This window comes from Ursus americanus, chromosome 11, assembly GCF_024610735.1.
Source record: "Ursus americanus isolate L20-20 chromosome 11, mUrsAme1.1.p, whole genome shotgun sequence".
NCBI lineage: Eukaryota > Metazoa > Chordata > Mammalia > Carnivora > Ursidae > Ursus > Ursus americanus.
Genome location: NC_142137.1, coordinates 61,091,748 through 61,116,530, shown reverse-complemented (window position 1 = coordinate 61,116,530; position 24,783 = coordinate 61,091,748). Strand labels below are relative to the sequence as shown.

At 41.6% G+C, this 24,783-nt stretch overlaps 1 protein-coding gene across 1 annotated transcript in view; it reads right to left on the bottom strand.

Moving 5' to 3' along the window:
• The window catches only part of MTHFD1L (methylenetetrahydrofolate dehydrogenase (NADP+ dependent) 1 like), a 184,770-nt gene that overhangs the window by 69,064 nt on the left and 90,923 nt on the right, over positions 1-24,783 (bottom strand). The window contains exon 21 of the mRNA XM_045805348.2: positions 4,405-4,544. Within this exon, the coding sequence (XP_045661304.2) occupies positions 4,405-4,544 (140 nt within the window). The remainder of the gene's footprint in view (positions 1-4,404; positions 4,545-24,783) is intronic.

Below are 24,783 nucleotides of genomic sequence, written 5' to 3'. Positions count from 1 at the left end.
GGGGGTAGCCAGGGCAGTTTAAAGATGAAGTGCTAAAACTGAGTAAGTAATATAATTTGTAATATTAATAGATTAAAGAAAAAAATCATATCATCTCAATAGACGAAGAAAGTTATTCAACATTTACTTAGAACAAAACCTTGGCAAAATAAGAATAGATTTCCTTAATTTGATAAAAACCATATACTACAAACCTACAGAAAAATTGTATGTAGTGAAGAAGTATTACACACATTCTCTTTCAGATCAGGATAAGAAAAGGAGGCCCACTGTTACCACCCCTAATCCCGCACTGCCAGCTAGAAAGACCTGGTTAGTGACAAGAAAAAAGTAGAAAGATTAGAAAAGAAGAAACAGAACTGTCATTATTTTCAGACATGCTCACCCACGTGGAACTCTCAAGTGTCTACAGGTAAATCAGTACAATTACTAAGATAATTTTAAAGTCACAGGGATGTAACTGGTGACCATAGTTAATAATACTGTATCATATTCTTGAAAGTCGCTGAGAGTAGATACATTATTTTTTAAAGATTTTATTTATTTATTTGAGATAGAGAGAGAGGGAGCGCACGAGCAGGGGGAGGGGCAGAGGGAGAGGGAGAAGCAGACTCCCTACTAAGCAGGGAGCCTGATACGGGGCTCAATCCCAGGACCCTGAGATCATGACCTGAGCCGAAAGCAGACGAACCACCAACCACCCAGGCGCCCCAAGAGTAGACCTTAAAAGCCCTCACTGCATGAAAATTTTTGTAACTATGTATAGTGACAGATGTTAACTAGATTTGTGATCCTTTTGTAATGTATACAAATATCCAATCGTTCTGTTTTACACCTAAAACCAATATAAGGTTTTGTGTCAATTACACCTTAACTTAAGAAAGTCAGTGGATATAAAGGCAATATATAAGAACCCAGAAGTAACCTGTTAAACTATACAAAAATGCAAAGTACATAGTAACAAATCCATAAAAGATGGAGAAACCCTTTGTGGAATGAACCATAAATCGTTATTAAAATATACTTAAAAAGCTCCATCAGTGAAGAGGCATCCCATCATCTTAGATGGCAACCTGTCAAATAACCCTAAGTTGATCTATTGATATAATGCCCTTCCAGTAAAAATCCTGAAAAGATTGTTGATGGAACTTTATGAGCGAATTCTAAAATACATATGGCAGTCAAAATGACCAATACCAGGCCACACATGCATGAAGAAACAGAACTCCCTGGTGGGGTTTGCCAAAAAGGCCATCAGTCTAGCACAGACACAATTATACATAAGTAGATCAGCAGAACTGAAGAGAGTTCCCAGAAAAAGACCTACATATGTATGGAGAACCAATTTATCATAAAGTAGGCCTAAAGATCAGACAGGAGGGACTATTTAAATAAACAGTACTAGGCCAATTGGTTATTAATATTAAAAAAAAAAAGAAAGAAAAGATCTGGTGATTGTACCATACATGAAAATCAGTAGCAATGGTGTGATGGTTAATTTTAGGTGTCAGCGTGTGCCACGGGGTAGCAGACAGTTGGTCACGCATTATTCTGAGTGTTTCTGTGGGGTGTTTTTGGGTGAGAATAACATTTAAATTGGTGGACTCTGATCCGTGTCCTGCCCTTCTGCCCCACCCACACCATGTGGGTGGTCTGTATCCAATCAGTTGAAGGCCCTAATAGAACAAAAAGATTCTGTGCAAGAAAAATTCTCCAGCAGACTGGCTTCAGAGTGGGACGGGAACTGGAATATAAGCCCTCCTAAATCTCCAGCCCACTGACCTACTCTGTAGATTCTGGACTTGTCAGCCTCCATAGGTGTGTGAGCTAATTCCTTATAATAAATCTCTTTTTGCATAAATACATATTGTATTGGCTCTTAATACAAGATATTTAAAGAATTAATTATAAAGGGATATCACAATCCATAAGTATAACAATATTAGTTCTTGCATTGCAGCACAAATGGTCAGCACTTTGGAAGACAGGATACGAATATAAAATTATTGGGGCTAAAATGGGCAAGTTCAAGAGTGACAGGATTTTCCACTGCACAAATTATGTGAAAAAAACCCCAAGCTGAATAAACATAGAGAGGCCGCCATAGTTATTTGTGTAATGATATCCTAAGGAAGCAGAAATTATAATGGATCAAAAACATTACCACAGAGTTGTTTCGAGTAAGTAGGAAAGACACTGAGATGGATAATACAGAGCATAGGATTAAGCAGATGAATGTTCATTTATTATTTACTTGTTGAAAACATTTCCTGGATACAGACTCTGCCAGGCATTAGGGATACACACAGTAATAAGACATAGTCCCTGATCTCAAGGAACTCAGAGTAGAGAAGGGAGACACACATAGAGACAGCCATAAACCAATGTGACGCGGAAGGCTCTTCTGGAGCTCAGGAGAGGGATGCTAAGCTTTGCCAGACTTCCTGATTCTTGCCTTCTATCATCCTCCATCCAGATCTGAGCCTACCAAGCATGAGCCCTGTTAGAATCACTGGGCTGGAACCATGACGTGAAGACGTACGAAAGAGTAAGGTCGGAGGGAAATGCAACCACTGAAAAACAAGTGCATCCATTAAGATGAACTAAAATTGGATTATAAATCACGTAGAGAATTTTTCTGGGACAGATAGGAGGGTATGGAAAAACACTCGACTGGCACTCAAGAGACCGCAAGTCTGGTTAGTCCCCTAAAAAGATGGAAGATACCAGGCAAATCATCGAATCCTTCTGTTAGCTTAGTCATTTCATCTTTAGAAGGACTGAGCCAGACTCAGACAATCTCTAAGCCCTTTCCAGTATCAGAGCCCTTGGATTTTATAATGTTCAGGATGTAAAACAGTGAGGGAGAAATTCAAATGCATCTTATGGAAGCAGAAATAGTTTTTTGAAAACGGAAACTGGTATACAGATTCAAAATCTAGAGTTAAGAAGACGTTGTAGCCACAAATGGTGTTTTGAACAAAATCAGAATTCTTTAGGATCTATTGCTTAATAATACACGTGGGTCAATCTTGCATTTGAATTAATGATGAAGTTTTAGGCTACAGTGAACTCCCAAAGTGTTTGGTACTACTAGTGGATTTGGGATTCAGAAAATGTTTACCCTTCATTAATGCTCAGCTCTGCCTGGTGGACAGAGAAGAGAATTTGGGTCTAAACCTTAGACTTCAGATCTGGCTCTCGGCAGGCCTGGTCACACTGCTCACATTCCCTCAACTGGTTCAACTTCAAATCCCTTCTCTGTAATATGGGATAAAACAAATGTCAGTCTCTCCTAGGACAAAGAATTGCTAAAATGATTATACAGTGCCCACCAGAGATGTATTTCTTGATGGCAAAAATGTTGTTTGTTCCTGCTATGTAAAAATCATTGATTATGGGACTCCTTCTACATAGTACTGCCAATTAAGCGATCAGATTTGGCAGTTTGTCTAAAATAACAATAGTCTAAATGATAACAACACCCCAACTTAATTTATTTCAAAGATGAAGTATGTTACTCAGTATAACACTTCTTATTCTCCCTTTGGAAAAAACCTAAAAATGAGAAAAGATAAACATGACATCTTTTCTGTGGAAAGGAAAAAAATTTCTTTCAGATGTGTGTGAATTATGTATGTAAGACAGGTTAATATCAAAACTCTGTAAAAAAAAAAAAAGTTAAAATAGGGCATCTTTTACAAGCAAAGCTCTTTCTGAAATAATCCATTGCTGGGGCGCCTGGGTGGCTCAGTCGTTAAGCGTCTGCCTTCGGCTCAGGACGTGATCCCAGGGTCCTGGGATCGAGCCCCGCATCGGGCTCCCTGCTCTGCTGGGAGCCTGCTTCTTCCTCTCTCACTCCCCCTGCTTGTGTTTCTTCTCTAGCTGACTATGTCTCTCTCTGTCAAATAAGTAAATAAAATCTTAAAAAAAAAAAAAAAGGAAATAATCCAGTGCTATAACAGAGCTAGAAAGTGAAATCACAATAAGCAGAAAGAGAAGGAAAATAGTTCTAGATGAAATCTGATGAGACATAGCATCAGTGAACCAAAAAACTATCTGTACGAACACGGAAAAACCTCACCCACGAAAGCAATCACTCTAATCCTTCTGTCCTCCCATCACCATGGGGTTATAAAATGTTGACCTGAGTGTTGGATATAAATCTTAGGACTAAAAAGTGGTCCCATTATGCTTCTTTCCAAAATACTGCTTAGAAACGACTTCGTGTCACCATTTACTTGAATTTACCAAATGGTAAGTGCCTTATAATGGTGATTTGTAAAAAAGGAGACGTATAAAAACACCGCAGCTATGGAGCAGGTCTGAAGATTTCAAATGTGAAATTCTGCTTTACCTCATTTTTAAAAATGTGTGTTATGAGGAAGGTAGCAGGAGACTTACGCTTGGCCCGCCTCCGTGCATCTTCAGAGCTCGCACCGTGGCCACCAGCACGACCGCATTGGGCACCAAGCCAGATGCTCGGCATTTGATGTTGAAAAATTTCTCCATTCCGATATCAGCGCCAAAGCCCGCTTCAGTGACTGTGGAGAATCAAGGTGGAAACTTGCTATCATCTTTGTAAAACAAGAGCAAGTTTTGGCCATCGTCGGTATGACTCAGGGTCAAAGGACAGTTGAAATTCCCCACCACATCCAGGTTACTGCCCAGTATTGCACCTTGTTCCTGTGCGTTGGTAAACTGATTTCCGCATAGTCATAGAAAATGTTTCATTCCCTACGTTCTCTAAAAAGGTGGCTCTCCACCCTGCTTTAGACCACCCTGCCTTAAGGATTCATTGCCAAGGCCAAGATATTTCTTCCAGTTCGGACACCCAAAGCAAAGCATTTCTTATCACAGACAGGTTCCAGATTGTATCCAAGGACATTGCTAGCATGATTACCATAGAAGATCCCTCTTACTCTCTATAACATGCATAGAACCGTTTATTTAATGCCAGAATGTCATTTCTGTCAATTGACAAAATTCAAGTTTGCTGAGTGGCTTAAGAAGATTAATCACCAGGTTTGATAAGATAGCACCTTTCTTCCATAAGCACAGATAAGCACAGACGACATTCATCTTCAGCCAATTCCTCCTCTGCCCCCAGATTGCTAGAAATGCTACTGTGGAGGTAGCTGAGAGAATACCTAACATTGCCTTCCCAGATACGACCATTGACTGGCATGGGGTCACCGGCAGCATTTCCACCAGCACCAGCACCAGCAGGGGGCTTATGAGAAACACAGAATTTAGGTACCCCAGACCCAGCGAATAAGCATTTTAACAAGATCCCAGGTGAGATGAATGCCCATTAAAATTTGAGAAGCACTCTCTAGGAAAAGAATAATATAAATGTAATAGGAAGTAAACATTTATAAAATATGCACTATATACTGACTGTTCAACCAAGGCCATAACTGATGGCAGAGACAGGAATTGGCAGTAAAAAAAATTACTAAGATAAAATCAAAACATTTAAAATGTGAATGAATGAAGGATTTGTTTTGACCAGTCACTGAATGTACACATTTTAACAAGAATTCAGAAAAATAAAATCACGGGGGCGCCCGGGTGGCACAGCGGTTAAGCGTCTGCCTTCGGCTCAGGGCGTGATCCTGGCATTATGGGATCGAGCCCCACATCAGGCTCTTCCGCTATGAGCCTGCTTCTTCCTCTCCCACTTCCCCTGCTTGTGTTCCCTCTCTCGCTGGCTGTCTCTATCTCTGTCAAATAAATAAACAAAATCTTTAAAAAAAAAAAAAAAAAAAGAAATGCAGAATCCTAGACCCACCCCAGCGTTCTAGACCTGGTGAATCAGAACCTGCATTAAAAAAAAAAAAAGAAAAAGAAAAAGAAAATTAAAATCATGAAGTGTCACATATAATTTCAAATTCTAAATACAACAACCCGTCATTCTAATTCTTTATGGTTTCCCTTAAATACTTCATATGCTCGTATAATTTTTACAGAACAGGTAGAATTTTGTAGTTTGCTCCTTTACGTCAAACTTTTCAGAGTTTTCTCCCTGTACTACAAACTTTCAAAATTTATGATCTTAAGTGGCAGCTTATAATTTTGTTAAGTTGATGTATCAAGATTTACAAAACCGTTCCCCCTGTTATTAGACATTTGGGTTGTTTCCAATATAAATAATGCTGCAAAATATCTGTGCATATGAGATTTAACCTCTTTCAAATTATATTCTTGGAATAAATTCCCAAGGGTGAGAGCATGGTGCCAGAGGATGTAAAAAAATGTTTCCTTAAAAATATTCAATTTGGAATGAATTTAGCTATAAAGTCACTTTGTCCTTTATTTTATCTTCTTTGAATAAGTGATAGAGCAGAACGAGTTAAAGAAGTGAAAGACATTCCTTTTTACACACTATTTGGGACAATCCTAGTGATTTGATTAGTGGTGGTCAAAACCAGAGATCATGGACAGTAACAATCCCTATCTCAGTGGTAACCCCTGGTAAAAGTAGTGATGACTTCAGCATGGTAGTGCTATAACGGCCCCCAGAAGAGGAATGTTGAGTTGATTCTGTCAAAGGTTATTACAGAGTGGGCTCCCAGTAGGGGAAAGGTGACCATCCTTCTGGTTAGTATTAGAACAGATCTAGACCGGACAGCTGTGCATATGAGCTGTCAACCGAACAGTGACAACCAACAAGTGAATGCTGGTGAGTTACTTAACCTATTTGAATCTCAATGTCCTCATTTGACTTGTTGGAGGAATGAAGCGAGATAGCGCATGTCAAGTACTCCGTTACTGCTTTCTGGTGCATAGTGGGAGCTCACAAAAATGGTCCGTATCATTATCACCAAGAGAACAATTTTCCCACTTGCTAGAAATCATACTCAATTCTTAAGCATTTGCTGAATTCCTGCTACATCCAGGCATTCTGCTCAGGGTAGTGGCTCAGGATTAGGGTCCCTAATGTCAAGCACTCCGGGGAGCCGGGGGGAGAGACTGCCTGCTACTGGACTGGAGAGAAGGCGGGCGCAGTGCACAGGGAGGGATGTTGCAGCGTAGGGTGGGAGAATGGGGACCATGGAGTCAGGCTCTGAGGGACAATAGGATTTCTCCAGGCAGAGAAGTAGGGAGTTGGGGGTGGAGGGAGGGAGGTTAGGGAGGAGTGAAAGGATTCGTAGGTAAAGGAGGGAGCAAGAGCAGAAATCAGCTTGGGAAGATGACGAGAAATGATCCATGATGACAGGAGAAATGATCCATAATGACCTGAACCAACACGACCTGTTCTCTGGTCTGATCAGCTCTGAGGAGCAGGGATTCAAGTAAGAAAGGGGTGTGTGTGTGTGTGTGTGTGTGTGTGTGTTTTCAAGGCCGTTATATTGGAAAAACTGCTCAGTGTTGCTCTACAGTTGGAAGTAGATGACTGCAGGTAGCGTTTGATCAGGTCTTTCCAGTTGGACGCGTTTCCACTTGAAGCTCCCGTATCAGACTAAGCTCCACGAGGAAAGAGGTCATGTCTGTTTGAGAGACTGACACTGCAAGGCATACAGTAGGCACTGGATGAATGTGTACATCTCTCAAACAAACAAAAAGGGAGCAGGAGGATAGCAACGTTTTCTAACACTTGGTCACAACTATATTAATAGCACAGTTCATTTATAATCCTTCCATTCCCCGGAAAAGCTGCAAGCTCAAGCTCACCTCAAAAACCATCTCTTCTCTTAAACTTCTCCTTAAACTTCACCGTGTGGTCGCCATGCTCTCCGACCTTCAACAGCTCATTATTGCTTCAAGGAAAACATCCAAGTTCCTTACCATAAAAACTAAGGCCACCCCGATGGAGCCTCAAGCACACGTCTGTCTATGTTCACTCTGCCTGAAATTTTGTGCTCTACTAATATCAAGCTTCCTGTAGAGCCTGCACACACTATGGTGGTCATCTCTGACCCTCCTCCAGATGGGAACAACTGGAACGTTCCTCTCTCCCACCACTCTTCTTTAACTCATAGTCCAAGCCTTGGCTCGGATGCTCCAGAAGCTTGTCCCGATCCTCTCGGGAGAGCTGGCTGGCCCTTCTGCCCCTCCCGGCCCTCTGGTTTGCTCCTTCACCGGGCCCACACCTATCTCTGCATGCGGCATCCCGACTAGACTTACGTGGCACCTCTCACATAAGGGACAGGAACCACGTCCTACACATCTTTGTATGTCCAGTACCTGTCACGGTACCTGGTGCACGTGAAATCATTATCAGAGATGTGAAGAAATGAGTGGAGTGGGATTCAGAGCCAGTGGTGATCGAGTCAAGCCATCGTTCAGTGGAGACAGGAAGACACAAAAAATAAAATTAAACAATTAAGAATGTTCTTGTATCTCTCTATCATGCTTCTTTTTCCCCTAACAGTAGCAAAACAGGTTTAATAAAAGGTATAAATGTCATATCTGATAAAGGTATGACCATTGCAAATGTCTCCATGGGCCAGCTAAGCTTAATTTCATATTTTAAGAGACAAATTGAAAAAAAAGGAAAAAAGTAGCAAGAAAGAGAACTGCAGCTGGGGAAGGAAACAGGATACAGTAATAAAGGTCCAGGGGCTGTGGCTTCCACATGCAAAGGAAATATGGAGGCAAATAATGTGCAGAAAACAGAAGAAAGTGCCAGATTCTCACACTTTGTAGGCTGTTCTGAAACATGGCATGGAATCACTCCTATGTTATTTGTTTTCGAGTATCGGGCTGCTAAGGAAAACCGAGTGTGGAAACGGTGTGCTGGCACACAGTCGCTAACCACCCCAGTAAGCGCCAGTGCACAAGGTGACACCCGCACGGAGTGGCCTGGAAACGGCCAGCGCGCAGTGCCGTGTATCTGTGTCTTGCGCGGCAGTGGGTCTTGACGTGAGCAGGGGACAAGCCACTCTCACTGCCAGCTTCTAGCTCCCAGAAACTTCCTGGGAATTGGCAACAGAGCAACCTGTAAGTTAAGTGCTCCTTGTGACCTGCAATAAGCAATTTAGTCAGTTACCCTCTTTGCTGCTATTGATAAATTTTAAAAGATGTACGTGCTAAAGGATTACTTGATGTTGATTTTAATAGACACCTGCTCTTGAGTCATGAAGCAAGGAGACTTACTATGACTTTGCATTCTTGAAAAGCACGTCATGGAGCCTTGTGAAAGCTGCACATTTAAAAAGGCTCACAAGAAAACATTCGCGCGTGCCACAACAATTATTTGTCTTGGAAACCTTTTTGGGGGGGTGGAGGTCACAGCTATTCACCCTACAACCCGACGGAAAACAGGAAACTGACCGATAGTCTTCTGAATAAGCACAGAGGCTGCTAGGTCGTGATTTGGTAGCAAGGCTTGATTCAAACTTTATAACCCATCATCTGTTCAGAAAGGAAGTGTCAGGGGGTCTGCGTTGGGAAGGGACTAGCTGTTTGGACAAAAACCGTGAGCACTTTTGCAGGAAACAGAGCTCAGGGTTCAGGTGGAGAGTCAAAACCAATACTGCACAACCAGGCACCTGCTTTCTGTGCTGCTTGGTGAGGGCGCCCTGAGTGACACTGGACAAACTGAACAGAAACGACAATAAAACACGACTGGCGGGTACATATCGTGTCTGTGAAATCCTTCGATGAGGCAGAGAGATGATTTTTCTATGTCAAATTATCCCAGCATGGGTCCAATCTGCAGTGCACAATGCACTGAAGATTCTCATCACGATGAGGATGCAGATAAGCAAGCACCAATCAGCTAACTTACCAAGAAAAAAAAAAAGGCATTTACATCACCATCTCATGGGGGGGGGGGGGACCTAAAAATTACGGTTCACCAAAAGTTTTAGAGCTCTGAGGGAACTAACTTCCTCGGGGATCCTAGGCTCCTGGCCAGTTGCCTTCCCGAGATGGTGTCCCGGGTCCCCTGGATGCTCGGCTCACAGCTCTCCTCTGCACTATATGTTTTCTGCCACTTGGCATTCTATTTAAAAGTACTTTTAATTAAACACATGCATCTCAGCATTAAGGAAAAACCTCCATTTTTTCTCATCTAACAATTACCGAACCTCTGTTACATTGCCAGGCTCTCCAGCAGTCATGTATGTACTCCTGTCCTCATTTACGGAGGAAACGGTACGTTTTTAACATGACGAACATCAGAAATCTGAATCACCTCATTACAGAGGAACATCTTTCTGACTTTTCCCCCATTTTACTTTTCCTTGCTTAAATTCCCTCTGGTATTCTACAATTTTTATTTATTTACCAGTACCTAGTAAATTTGAATTAAGTCTGTTTCACATTTACTTCTTTTTAAACAAAAATTTTTTTATTTAAATTCAATTTAGTGAACATATACTGCGTTGTTAGTTTCAGGGGTCGCACACTGGCTTCTGCATGGTCCATGCTTTGCTCCAGTTACTGAACCCACTGCTATGGAATCACGAACCTTAAGGATAGATCAGTGGTTCTCTAATGGGGACTGATTCTGCGTCCCCGTCCCCGCCACCACCCACGGGACATCTGGCAATGTCTGCAGTCATTTTTGGTTGTTGTAATTGGCATCTAGTAAGTAGAGGCCACAGATGTTGCCAAATGTCCTACAATGCACAGTAGCCTCACCAACCCCCCCTGAAAACCCCCCAAACTAGAATTATACCAAAATAACAGAGGTTGACACTGCTGTGGTTCAAGAATGACAAAGGAGCCTTATGCTTTCTAGATACTCTTCCTGAGAATGTTACAAATGCGTTAGATGCCAGAATAAAAAATTATATAAAATTGTTACGCTAACGATACCCTTATATACCGTAAATTCCTGAAATAGGATAATGACAGTAAAGTTTCTGCGTGTTCACCACACCATGGCAGTTCCCAGTGACGAAAAGTAGCAAGCGCCTCACTGAGGGATGCTGCACTCACCTCACGAGAAAGAAGGGAAGGATGGGAGGAAACAAATCAATATGGAACAACAAAGGTGGGAGCAATGGTCAGTCTTCCTGCCAAGAAGAAACATATACGGCGGGGAAGGCTATTCTAATTAGAGACTGGGCACGGGGAGAGCGCAGAACCAACATTCACTAAGCACTGCCTGTGTGCCAGGCGATGTACTAGACGCCACCTGTCTTGTTTCACTCTTCAGCACCTGCGAGGGACCTTTACCTGCCACGACGGCTTGTAAGGCTACGACTAAACCATTCTTCCCAAGCTCACACTGCTATGAGGGATGGAGCTCGGGTTGAAACCTAGGACCATCTGACTGCAGTCTATGCCAGTGTCCCTGCCCTGCCGTCCGGGCCATGAGCCAACTAATCATGCAGCTTTTCTCCAGCTGAACTGCTTGGTAGGTTGTGCTTCCATGGAAAATCCTGACACCTTGTACATCAATATTTTGGTATAGGAAACGTAGCTCTGAATTCTTTTCCTGAACTCTGATAGGTGTGTTCAGACTTGTTTTCTAATTGCAACATGGATCTGCTGTGATAACATCTGGAGTCTTCTTCATTATGATATGCATTTTTTCTTTTTTATTTTATTTATTATTATGTTCAATTAGCCAGCATCATTAGTTTTTGATGCAGTGTTCAACGATTCATTAGTTGCTTATAATACCCAGTGCCCATCACCACACGTGCCCTCCTTAATACCCACCACCTGGTTACCCCGTCCCCCCAAACCCCTCCCTTCTGTAACCCTCAGTTTGGTTCCCAAAGTCCAGAGTCTCTCATGGTTTGTCTCCCTCTCTGATTTCTTCCCATCAAGCTTTCCCTCCCTTCCCCTGTGGTCCTCCGCACTATTCCTTATGTTCCACATATGAATGAAACCATATGGCAATTGTCTTTCTCTGCCTGACTTATTTCACTAGCAAAATCCCCTCCAGTTCCATCCATGTTGATGTAAATGGTGGGTCATCATCCTTTCTGATGGCTGAGTAATATTCCATTGTATATATGTACATCTTTATTTCTCTTTTAAACTAGATTCATAGATTTGTTTTCTCTCTTGGAGCAAATAATCTAGGGATTATGAATCACAATCCTCTCTTTCTTCTTGGTCTATGTGCCAACAGGGTCAAGTCCTGGGCAGCAGCGAGGAGGATATGGGGGAACAAGGAAGGAGCTCCCAGAGACGAAGCGCCCCGGACCAGTTCCACTGGGCTTGGCACCCAACGCAGCAGCGGGTCACAGGCAGAGAACACTCACTCAGCCACCTGGCCTCCCGAGAACCCAATGGTCACCTTCCACTGGGGGAGTCAGACCTCTAGACTTGACTTCCCAGCCTCCTCCAGCCAGGCATCTGCCTTCCCAAGACTGGTTGGGGAAATGAACAACGCCCACTCTCTCGCACGTTCCTGTTATCACTACGTTATGCGGTGGGAGAAAAGGCAACTTAGATCTGAGATTCTCATGTTTGTTTTTACCTTGGGGAAACCCCTCCTTGGCTCTGAGACAAAGTTAAACTGAGGCACCAAGATCATTTTTCCCCTGAGTTTCTGGATATTTGATATGCCTGATGTGGTCCTGAGACTTGCTAACAGAATTTCCACCTGCTGGGTAATTAAGGGGCCCTTGATTACATGTGTCCTCAGAAGATCAAAACTTTCAGATTTCATAGCCCATTTATAATGGCAATAATTTTTTTCTCTATGATACATGCAAAAACATAGGTATCAAATAGACGACATACTGAGTTCCCCATTATTTTTGGACATGAACTTGAGCTTACGGACTGTGAGAGGGCTCATGGAAGAACGAGCCCTTGCAATCCACTTGGCTCAAAAGGGGTTGAGATAAATATGTCTGCGCAGGGCCGATTCTGCTAACTGAATCCTTGAAAGGATTTCTTCCAGACAGAGGGAGGAATGAAACCATAGCTTCTCAGCACTTTGTTTTCTCGAGACAAATCAGAAATAAAAATAAAACCTCTGTACAGGAGGAAGCAAGGAATATGCTGGACTAGACTTCATTCTGAAGCACCGTGGGCTTCCTGCACAGCGCTAAAGGAAGTGGAACCTCGACTCTTCAAACCGACTCTTTCTGCCCTATGTGAACACGTCTACCCAGCTGAAGCTGTCTGCAGATAAACTCAGCGAAGGCTCCAAAGTCACAGAAGCACAAGAATTCTGAACTTGAGCTTGAGGCAGCCTTAGAGCATTTTAATTCTTTTTTTCAGTGACTAGAAGGAGACTAAATCAACCAGGATGAATCATTAATGATAAGGGAAGCTTAGCATTATTACTGTAGCTGAAAAAAAAAGTAAACTTGACATCAAACATATTAATTTTGAGGATCCAACTCATCTTAAGTCTGAAATTTTACAAAAAATCAAATCCTTTCTGCTCTTTTTGATTCGTCTATTTAATCTATGTTCCTCTTTGGTTTCATTAAATGTCTTAAGGTCAAATTTCCCTAAGAATATGTAGAACCGACCGGGCACATATTAGGAGACCCACGTAAAGAAATCAGTAAGAAAACAATATTCATACTAGCCTGAGCCTTTCCACGTGCCCTTTTCGTGATGGCAATGCTTGTATATGTATGAGGGAATTTTGGTAGTAGTATAGAATGCATGAGAAAGTTACTGAGGATGTATCTGGGGAAAGGAAAGAAAAAGATAAGCAAAGTATAAAAAGTACATAGATCAACTTGAACCATATGTTTTCAGTAATGATAAAAAAAAACTTTGAAAATACCAGTAATGCCAATTAGATGCGCTTTGGTGTCAGGACCCAGAATTTCCTTCCTCTGGAGTTAATTAGTTATAGACATTGGTTCCCATTATTTGAAACCATCATTAATCATCCTATTTCATAAAATAATTTTGACCAAAGTGAAATTTAATTTTGGAAAAAAAAATGTTAAAGATGAAAATTAAATTACTCATGTTATTTTTACCTCCCTTATAAAAATCCAACTGAATTAAATTCATGAATCCATTATCCAAATAGTTCCCATCTTCTTGTTGCAATCATGAGCATTTGGACAATGTTATTGCCACGACCAGGGTTTTAACCCTTCTGTTTTTAGCAAACAATGGCATCCCAGAGTTCTGGCTAGAGGCCTGGAATTTTGGATGATTGCATGGGGGCAGAGCTGTTTTCTTGCTGCTCCCAAGATCTGGACACAAGGAAAATAACTTGAAAGAGAGGCCAATTCGGAAAGTCTTTGCTCCTAACATGTGTCACCCTACGATAATTAAAAAGATGAAATAGAACATTTTTCATGGAGCATTTTATGAAAACAAACCCAAGGAGGAAAAACGTAAAGATGTCAAAAGAGAAATATATTTTATCTGAAAGGTTCCCAGGAAAAAAACAACATAAAAAAACCTGTAATAGCTTTTTCTGCAAGTAGAAGAAACCCAGCAAGTGAAACTATGATTACTAAGCTTGAGAACAAATGAAATACATCAACATTCCTAGTACAGCAACTTCTAATAGAAGAAACTAAGACAGAAGGAAAACATTTTATTTTATTTAGTTGTTAAAGATTTATTTGAGAGACAGAGAGAGAATGAGAGAGAGAGAGAGAGCGAGCACGTGAGGGGGGATGGTCAGAGGGAGAAGCAGACTCCCTGCTGAATGGGGAGCCCGATGTGGGACTTGATCCTGGGACTCCAGGATCATGACCTGAGCCGAAGGCAGCTGCTTAACCAACTGAGCCACCCAGGCGCCAGAGAAGAAAAACATTTTAAACTTGAAAGTGGAAGATACTATAATGTATTTAACAAGCAGGCAGAGCAGGGATTATCCAAACTGAAGGCAGATGCCCATTAATGGGTCGCAAAAATCGATGTACTGGGTTGCACCCAGAATTAAAAAGAGAATTAAAAAGAGAAAAAGAAACAGTACAGGAAATATTAGGATACATCACACATAATGAAAGTAAGTACTATTGTTTCAGAAGACGTGATTCAACTTTTGTGTACATGCACACATGTGTGCGCACGCGCATTTGAGATAAAAAATGTACTTCATGCTTTGAGTTTTGGTCAAAACATGCAAGGGTCACTGGCCCAGACTCTACTTTGCAGGTTTCTTATCTAAGGAAGGAGGAGGCAGACCTGCTGCTTTTACAGTCATATCTAGTCCTACTGGATTCCTGTAAGATCAATGTCATGATTATTCAGGCCTGGCTCCATTCTGCTCAGTGTTGGTGCAAACGGCACAGGGGAGCTCACAAGGAACAATGACCCCAAGCTCAGTGTTATCTCACATTATCTTTATATTTAGGGTCACAGATGTTCCTCTCACTGATTCTGAGGCTCTATGGCTGGGTGTGGAGGCAGGAATGGTCTGCACGATCCTGCTTTCTACGTTTCCTTCCGTAGGTGTGACACCGACAGGAGTGTAAGAGAAGACCCCGCCCCACCCCGCCCCATGCCCGTCCAACAGAACTGGACCTTGAAAGGATCCGATTTTAAGACAAGAAATGAGAACACACTGAAAAGACCAGTAATTCATATTTACATCTGTAAAGAGCTCCAAGTCAAGAAAATAACCTTGAAAAGGAGGCGTGCGTATATTTTCTCTGGCTTATTGTCAATATAGCCTTTTTCTGTTTAAAAAATGGATATATTGGGGCGCCTGGGTGGCACAGTAGTTAGGCGTCTGCCTTTGGCTCAGGGCGTGATCCCGGTGTTATGGGATCGAGCCCCACATCAGGCTCTTCCGCTATGAGCCTGCTTCTTCCTCTCCCACTCCCCCTGCTTGTGCTCGCTCTCTCGCTGGCTGTCTCTATCTCTGTCGAATAAATAAATAAAATCTTTTTTAAAAAAAATGGATATATTAGTGATACATTATTGGCAAATCTGATGTGAAGAAAAAAAACAAATCAGGCACATTTAACTGTTTTCACTAGCATCAATGTTCCTGGCTATCACTCTACAGTTGAGAGGAAAGATACCCTTGAGATGTCTAGTAACATTTTCTAGGGAAAAGGTAACAAATAATTAGGAATAATTCTAATGTTCCCACCTCCTGACCTCTACACTACCCCTAAGCCCCAAAGGAGCTGAAACTACAGTTTGCCTTACTTCTCATTTTGTATAAACAAAGAGCGAACCCTCAATTTGCCACCTCTTTCTCCTCTGCTTCTCTTTGGTATGTCCCCACCCTGACCTTTTATCTAAAAGTGGGTCTGACTTGGGTAAAGCTGCCGATTAAAATAGGGTTATTTGTATTATACGGGAAATGCTAAGTGTATAGAAATATTATTATTATACTGGCAAAAGGTAAGCATTAACACAAGGCTTTATTATGCCCACCTAGCTCGTAAATTTCTGAGATGGGTCTGCAGAGTAGCAAGCGGTGGCCCTCACAAGGACAGGGGTCGCTACTTACATGCCTTTATCTCCAGCATAATGGGTATCATGCTCTATAGATACTTTTGTATCCTGATCTTTTCAGTGAACCTAGTATGGAGCATTTCCCCAAGATACTAACATCTGCCGGGTAATATTTTATTATATAGTATTCCATTATAATGGAAGGAGTCATGATTTATAAAACTGGGCTTACTTTTGGCCATGGTCTAAACTCTTCCTCAAAAATGATCTGTGATGTACTTAAGAATGAAAGCGAGCCAGTCTGTTTGGTTGACTTAGAAGATAATCCTGGGGCGCCCGGGTGGCACAGCGGTTAAGCGTCTGCCTTCGGCTCAGGGCGTGATCCCGGCGTTGTGGGATCGAGCCCCACATCAGGCTCTTCCGCTATGAGCCTGCTTCCTCCTCTCCCACTCCCCCTGCTTGTGTTCCCTCTCTCGCTGGCTGTCTCTATCTCTGTCGAATAAATAAATAAAATCTTTAAAAAAAAAAAAAAGAAGAAGATAATCCTAAGCATGGTTGTGTAGAGAAGCCAAAGTCTGCTCTCCTCCACTCTGTCTGGCTACCCAGCAGGTACTGTCAAAAAGTTAGCGGAGATGGTGACATGGGTGATGTGGCATTAACTCAATTGTGTATTTGGAAAACCTCTGGAACTATGTCATGCTGACAGTGAATGGGTTATCAACTCACCTTTTTATTTGAAGGAGACCACGGAGAATCAGAAAATGTCTTAACTTCTCGAGTAGCTAAGTATGGCTTAGCTGTACTTAAGTGTGACTAAGGAGATTAATTAACAGAAGTGTTGGGTGTAACTTCCAGGAAGGCTCCTAAAAAGGGGGTGTGCCTTTCTTCCATCTTCCTGTTGGCTGGGATACAGATGTGATGGCTGGGGCTTGGGCAACCACCTTGGACTACTAGGCAACATAGAGCCCCTGATGATTGAGGAGCTGCCATTCCAGCCTAGACTGGATTTTTTTTATGTGACAGAGAAATAAACTTGTATTTGCTTTGGGTCCCTTTCTTTTACTGTTGCTGTTATTTGTGGGTGAACCTAATCTTAACTGATGCGTTCGTGAAAACAAAGCCTATTCGGAAACATTAAAGCATTTTTCATTTCTATCATTTCAGTTTGCACATTATTTCGACATTACACAGTGTTTTCTTTCTGTGCACAATAGTAACTCTGGGACTGAAGTCAAGGTTACATTTCTAATTTAGAAAAGATGTGAGATTTGCTTAAAGTTTTGCTGATGAAAGAGCTGAAATTTCAGAGGCTGAGATGTGCCCACAAATGCCCCAAAGCTATGCAATGCAAAGTAAGTGTTAGAAGAGGGTCTGATCACAAGGTCCAGAATTAAGGCAGGAAAGCGGGAACAAGTACGTATGCCAGGATGCAGAATCACAGGATAGATATACGCGTGAACTCCAAAGGGTTTCCTACTCATCTGACTTCAAGTACGGTTCTTGCTCTCAATGTTACCTCCTTTGTGTGTGTTATGTGCTAAACAAAGAAATGCTTTTTGGAGGCAAAAAACTGTTTTTGTAGTTGTTTTGAATATTTTTAGAAGTTACATCATTAAATTATTGCCTAACCCTAAAAAGTAATAACAATCCACACTCAACCAAAGCATTCATGCAATTTTATAAAACAAACAAAAAGGGACTAAACAAGAGGGGGGGAAATCAAGAGAAGGCACTCAGATTGTTGGTGTTTGACACTCAGAATGTTCGTGTGCCTCAACACTTGAATATATGGACATTTAAAAATAAAAGATTTTATTTATTCATTTGAGAGAGAGAGAGCACGAGCAGGGTGGAGGGGCAGAGGGAGAGGGAGAAGCAGACTCTCGCTGAGCAGGGAGCCTGGCGCACGCTCAATCCCAGAACCCAGGGATCATGACCTGAGCTGAAGGCAGACGCTTAACCGACTGAGACACCCAGACACCCCGAAAACATGGAAAATTTTCTAAGAACCTTATTCATTGGAACAGGACTGAATATTTCAATGTGGAATAAGGAGCACTTCGTGGATGAATAAGCCACCCTTGCTGCCCCTGGAAAGCAAAGCACGCAGCTTCGGTTTCTCCCTGCTCAGTGTGCAGAGGGAGCTTCTCCACCTGGCTGGCCCGGCCTGACGACGTCAGGTATCGGCATCCATGCATCGCTTCTGCTAGAAAGTTAACGTAAAGCCCTGACCCTCTAACGGTGGGCTTAGGTGGGCTAAGGCTGGATGACCATCAACATCCAGATTTAGCTCAAAAAAAGCTAAATACTTGACCACATTCTAATGAGGACTGACAATCGGAGGCTCTGGTCTCAGCCTCTGTCCTAAATTACAGACTCACATTTCTTCCCCGCCCTTCCCCCTCAATGCATAACTAACAAACATTAACATTTTGCCACAATTGCCTATTTTCCTTTTACAAAGAAGGTAAACAGCATAGAGAGAGCTGAGGTCCCCTGTGCCTGGGTCCCCAGTTGAGCTCCCCCCCCACCCCGAGTGGGAAACTCTTACCAACCTGGTGCTTACCCAGGTCGTGCATTCCTACTTGTACATACACACAAAGGCATAAACACATATAGTGCTATTTTTGTGTCTTAAGAACGTGTTAGACTGTACTTACAATCCCACACCCTGCTTTTCCACTCGACGTTGTATTTCTGAGACCTTGTGTTGTGGGAATGCACAGATAGTCTTGTGGGTCTTCCAACACCCACATTTTTACCTGCTGACAGTCCTTTCTTAGGGAGGGAGCGCCCTCGGATAGGACTCCTGCCCTTCCCCCCCTCACTATTCCACTTCAGGAAGGTGGAATGACTTACATGAGGGAGGCAGGGGTGGAAAGAAATACCATCTTCATGGGGAATACTGGCAACAGTAACTCTACAATATCATTCTGGAAACCCTCATAGATTAGAAACTGTACTAACGCTTCTCCATGACTTGTAAGGATGCTGAAAATCTACGTCCAATCTGTCTTCTCTGCGGTATCTCTGGGCTCCTGAACTACTGGTGATTCCGTGAACACATCACCTTCTGCCCTCTCTGTCCTGCTTTATTGGTTTGCATCTTAACCATTCTTCATGGCTTGTCTCAAAAGCCATCTTCTCAAGCTTCTTAGTGGAAAGATTGTTTAAAAATTGTCAATTTATCTCCAGTATTAATCGCAAGCACAGCATTTCAGATTAGCATTTATTCCCCTCCAAAATGACCTCATTTGACGATGAGACTCATCGCCCCACACGTCTTCTACTCCAGGTACACCATCTCCAGAATCTACCAACATAGTCCCATCTACAATCATTGGCTTGTTCTGTGAGAACGCCTTTCTCCCGAACTCTGGATGTCAAATTACTTTGGATTTTTCAAGCCAACTTTTCCTGTTTTAAAAATTATGTAACTAACACACCCTAATTATAAAAGTTTCAAGAATACCAGAAAAACAAAGTATAAAGTAAAAATCACCATGACCCCATTTCCTACAGAGAAATAAAAGCGATCATCTATACCTTTATTTATTTATTTTAAAGATTTCACTCATTTATTTTTGAGAGAGAGAGAGAGAGAGCGCACGAGCAGGGGGGAGAGGCAGGAGAGGGAGAAGCAGAATCCCTGAAGAGCAGGGAGCCCACCTTGGGGTTGGATCCCAGGACCCTGGAATCATGACCCAAGCTGAAGGCAGATGCTTAACCAACTGAGCCACCCAGGCGTCCCTACATCTTTTTAAAAAGACGCCCCCGACATGGGGCTCAAACTCATGACCCCAAGATCAAGAGTCACACACTCCACTGACTGAATCAGCCAGGCGCACTTGCTATAGATTTTCTATATCTTTTCATTGCATATACAGTACAGATACTCATTGCAAAATTTTTAAAAATGAGATATAAAATAGTTATGTAACTTCGTTTCTTTTACTGTATATATCATGAACATCTTTTCATGTTTCATATAAATCTATTCTTAATAACCTTGATGTTACACCAATAATATTAAACTTTTTTTGTTTTTATCTTGAAGTTTGTTTTTTTTTTTTAAGATTTGATTTATTTAGTTGTCAGAGAGCGAGAGAATGGCAGGTAGAGGGAGAAGGAGAAGCAGACTCTCCACTGAGCAGGGAGCCCAATGTGGAGCTCAATCCCAGGACCCTGAGATCACGACCTGAGCTGAAGACAGATGCTTAACCTACTGAGCCACCCAGGCGCCCCTATCTTGAAGTATTAAGTTTTTAATTTTCATATTAAAATTTTTATCTATTTTTATTCTGAATATATTGTAATACAGGGCTCTGAAATTGGTGGGTTTTTAAAAAGATTTATTTATTTGAGAGAGAGGGAGCCCGACTCTGGGCTTGATGCCACAACCCTGAGCATCAAGAGCTGAGCCGAAACCAAGAGTCGGACACTTAACCAACGGAGCCACATAGGCACCCCTGAGGTTTGTGTTCTAAAATTAATAGCCAAATGTCCAAGCATCATTTAATCATTAATCCATCCATCAGCCACCAATTTGAATGTCATCTTTATGAAATCAGTAATTTCTACATATAATAGAGTAAGTCTATTTAGGGAGACTGTATTTGGTATCATTTCTTTGTCTACCTCTATTATTGTGACAGCATTAGCCCGTTTTGATATCGAGAGTTAGGTAGGTCAACCATCATTCATTACTCTTTTAAATTTTTTGTCTATCCTCATGAATTTATTTTGGTAGAATTTAGACACATGTTGTTATTAATTTAACCATGAAGTTCATCTTCCTGCATAGCTTTTATGGTAACTATGTCAGAGAGTGTAGCACGGCGTTGAATAGTACAGGTTAGTAGGGCATGGTATACCATAGTAATTTTATATATTAGTTTGACAGAGGAATGATGATTGTTCAGGATGGATTATTCCCATCCAAGAACATGGGGCATGTCGCCTCACTATGACTCAGGTCCTGCTCTGTGTCTTTCAATAAAATTTGATAGATTTTTTTTTTCCTCCATGTTCACTTCTTGTTACATTTACTTCTAAGTATTTAATGATTTGGGGGATGCCTATAAAAGGGTTATTTTCCCACATTATAGTATTTTTTATGGATGACCTAAAGGGAAATTATTGGCTTTTACTTATTTACATTGCATCCAACTCATCAGCCAAAACTTTTATTATTTAAAATAAATTTCTTCAATTTTCTAGCGATAGAATCATACTGTATGTAAATAAAAGAACATTAGTCTCCTCTATTTCAATTTTTAAAAATTTTGTTAATGTTCTTGCTTTGTTGCACTGGCTAGGACTCCCACAATAATGAAGAGTAACAGCAGTGATCCACATTCTTGTCATGTTTCTGAATACGCAGGTACGCCTTCAGCACGTCACCGTTTAGTATGAGGCTGATCATGAACTTCTGTTTTACAATTCTATTTAAACTGTTCCACTGCATTGTCTTTATTATTCCACCGAGATGCTGCTTTCATCCCTAAAGTTACTTCTTTACTCTGCTTTCCTCCCTCCCTCCCCTTTTCTTCCCTCCAACTTGGAGCCTTAACTCACGACCTGAGATCAAGACTGGAGCTGAGATCAAGAGTCAGACACCCAACTGACTGAGCCACTCAGGTATGCCTTTTCTGCTTTATTTTGAACACGATACTCAAACACTTTGCAACCAACCATGATTCTTTTAAATCTTGGGTAGTTTTTTAAAATTGGTATTACTTGTATCAAAGTATTAATAGATAGGGACACCTGGGTGGCTCAGTCGGTTAAGTGTCTGCCTTCGGCTCGGGTCATGACCCTGGGGTCCTGGGATCGAGCCCTGTGTTGGGCTCCCTGCTCAGCAGATAGCCTGCTTCTCCCTCTCCCCTCCCCACTTTTGCTTTCTCTCTCTCCCTCTCTCTTGTTCTATCAAATAAATAAAATCTTTAAAAAAAACATAAAAGAACCCCCAAAGTATTAATAGATAAAACAACATTTATGGTTGAACCTGGTAGGAGAGGAGGGTTTTAGAAAACACTAATAATTAATTTTTCTTTCTCTGCCCCCCAGAAGATGTAAAGAGGTCCACAAAAGGCTCCACTGTTCCTTAACAGTTACCAGTTTCCTAATATTCCTTGCCAGAAATTCTATTGCTTTCTTCGAGTAAGAACAGTACAATATTGTAATTATACCAAACATTGCTAAGAGTTTAAAACAACCTCATGGAATTACAATTTTCTAAACTACAATTTACATATTAGGTAAGGGTAATTTGACTCTCTTTAGGCTCAAAGTTCTCAGCTAAGATAGGATAAAATAACAGTCACACAATGGAAATTTAGAAGTCATTCACTGCACACTGGATCTTAATAACCTCCTTAAAAAGCCTATGCATTTTGTAAATTTCAAACCTCAAGTTTAATCTCTGGATCACATTTTAAAATCATTTTATGTTGACTTTCATAGTTCTAATCTCCGTAAAACATGTCTTGACAAGGATCTATTTTAACTCCACATTTTACGATGGTAAGCACAATTACATTAGGAACATTATTTAGAATATGCATAAATCTTAACTACGGATGGGCTAGATATCTCATTGAAAATAAACTGGCATTTCGTAAATGTAAGTGGTTGAGGTTAGGGTAGACATTCCTAAAGTTCAAAACTTTTTTCAAAACATTCCCCAAATTTTTTTACTCTTTTTATTTAATTACTCTTCAATTTATTTAAATACTGCTTCAACAAACTACCTGGCAAATATGCCCATATTCACCATTAAAAGCATAGTGGAAATTCACACACATTTACCAGCAGGTAAGTCATTCAGTCAACTCATGTGTATTATAATAATTTTTCATTCAAAAAACACCTAGTACTCACTAGGAGATCTGCACAGGCCCTCTGATGTTGTCAGTGACCTTTGAGGAAGCAGTAAGACACAGTGGGAAGAACAAGGGCTCTGGGGCCAAAAACCTAGGTTCAAATCCCTGATCCCCATTACACTACCTGTCTGCCTTCAGACAAACTACGAATTGACACTGATGTTCCTGTTTCTGCACCTGTAACATGGAGGTTGTCCTGGTAACTATCTCCTAGGGTGATTATAAAACACATAAACATATATAACACGTAAAAGCCCCCAGGAGGGCGCCCAGCACACAGCAGGTCCTCAAGGAAGGTAAACTCTTGTCCCTAGGAGTAAACACTTATACATGCCAGGAACTGTCCCATGTACTTTAGATGCATGGTTTTCCCTGGCTTTACAGATGAAAGAACAGAGGAGTGGAAAGGTTGTCAGCACCCAACAGAGGGGTACTACCGGGGGGGGGGGTGTCTATCTGGTGGTCTGTGAGTGGGAGGAGCTGTGGATGGGGCCAGGATGCTGGGCATCTTGCAACATGCATAGTAGTTCCAACAAAGATTTGTCCCCTGCCCACAGGATTGTCCCTCCAGACACTGTTGTAGTTGAAAAACCTGCTTATAATTACAGGAGCCTAGAACCTTCCCCCTAGTTTCTTTCACACAGAAATGTAATATTTTTTTCAAACCATCAATATAAACCCATTTTTCTAGGAATGCAAACAACAGTGAACACTGAAGAAAGGTTAGCCTTAACTTTGCCATGAGCTGTGTACTTTTTCAGAAGATCATGTCACCAATGACAATAACCACTTGTGACATCTGAGTGGCCAACAACACCTAATCCTTCTGCATTCATGCCTGCCCTGTGCACTCGGTCTTATACGTGTGTGCAAACACCTGACCACTCAGAACAGTTTCTAATGTAGTTGAAATGTTGATGAAAAAGTTATGGACTGTTCCCTTGCCTGCCTCTGTAAGTTCTCGGAATTGGGAAGACATTTGATGACTCTTTACAGAGAAGCCAGGGATACAGCTGTGAACAGACGGGGCGTTCCCACAAAGGGACGGCACGGGAAGGAGCGGCTGGGAGGAGAGCCCGGAGAGGCTGTTTAGAAAGAGCTTTAATGAAGAGGAGAGAAACCCCACCCGATAAGGCTAAGAGCTGAGCAGGATGAAGCTCAGAACCAACCATCAGAGCATCGGAGAGAACAGACTAACTAATAAGAGAGAACATGGTGGGGAACGGTGAGGGTGGGCACAGCGGAAAGAGGAGAAACATTTGGAGAATGGCTTTTTTTCAGAAGCGTGTTGGACCTATAGACTTTACAAGGTCTACATAAATAGATAAAAGTGAGTAACTCATCTCAATAGGATTACAACCATCCTTTACATGGAAGCCCCCATAGAAGAAGGAAAGTATTAGAACAAAATGTGAAATATCTGTATGGACTATACTGGGTATGACTTGAATTCTCCTCTTATGAAAAGCTTCTGACTTTTCTATAATGATTAGAGTATTACTTCAACAAACAAAAGGTATTTGTTTTATATTACATATATATGGGATGTTCCCAGGATATTTATATTTCCCCTAGGTGAAATTCTTACCCTTATGCACCGGGAAATTAAAGCAAGAGTATTGGACCTATCGACTCTGCAAGA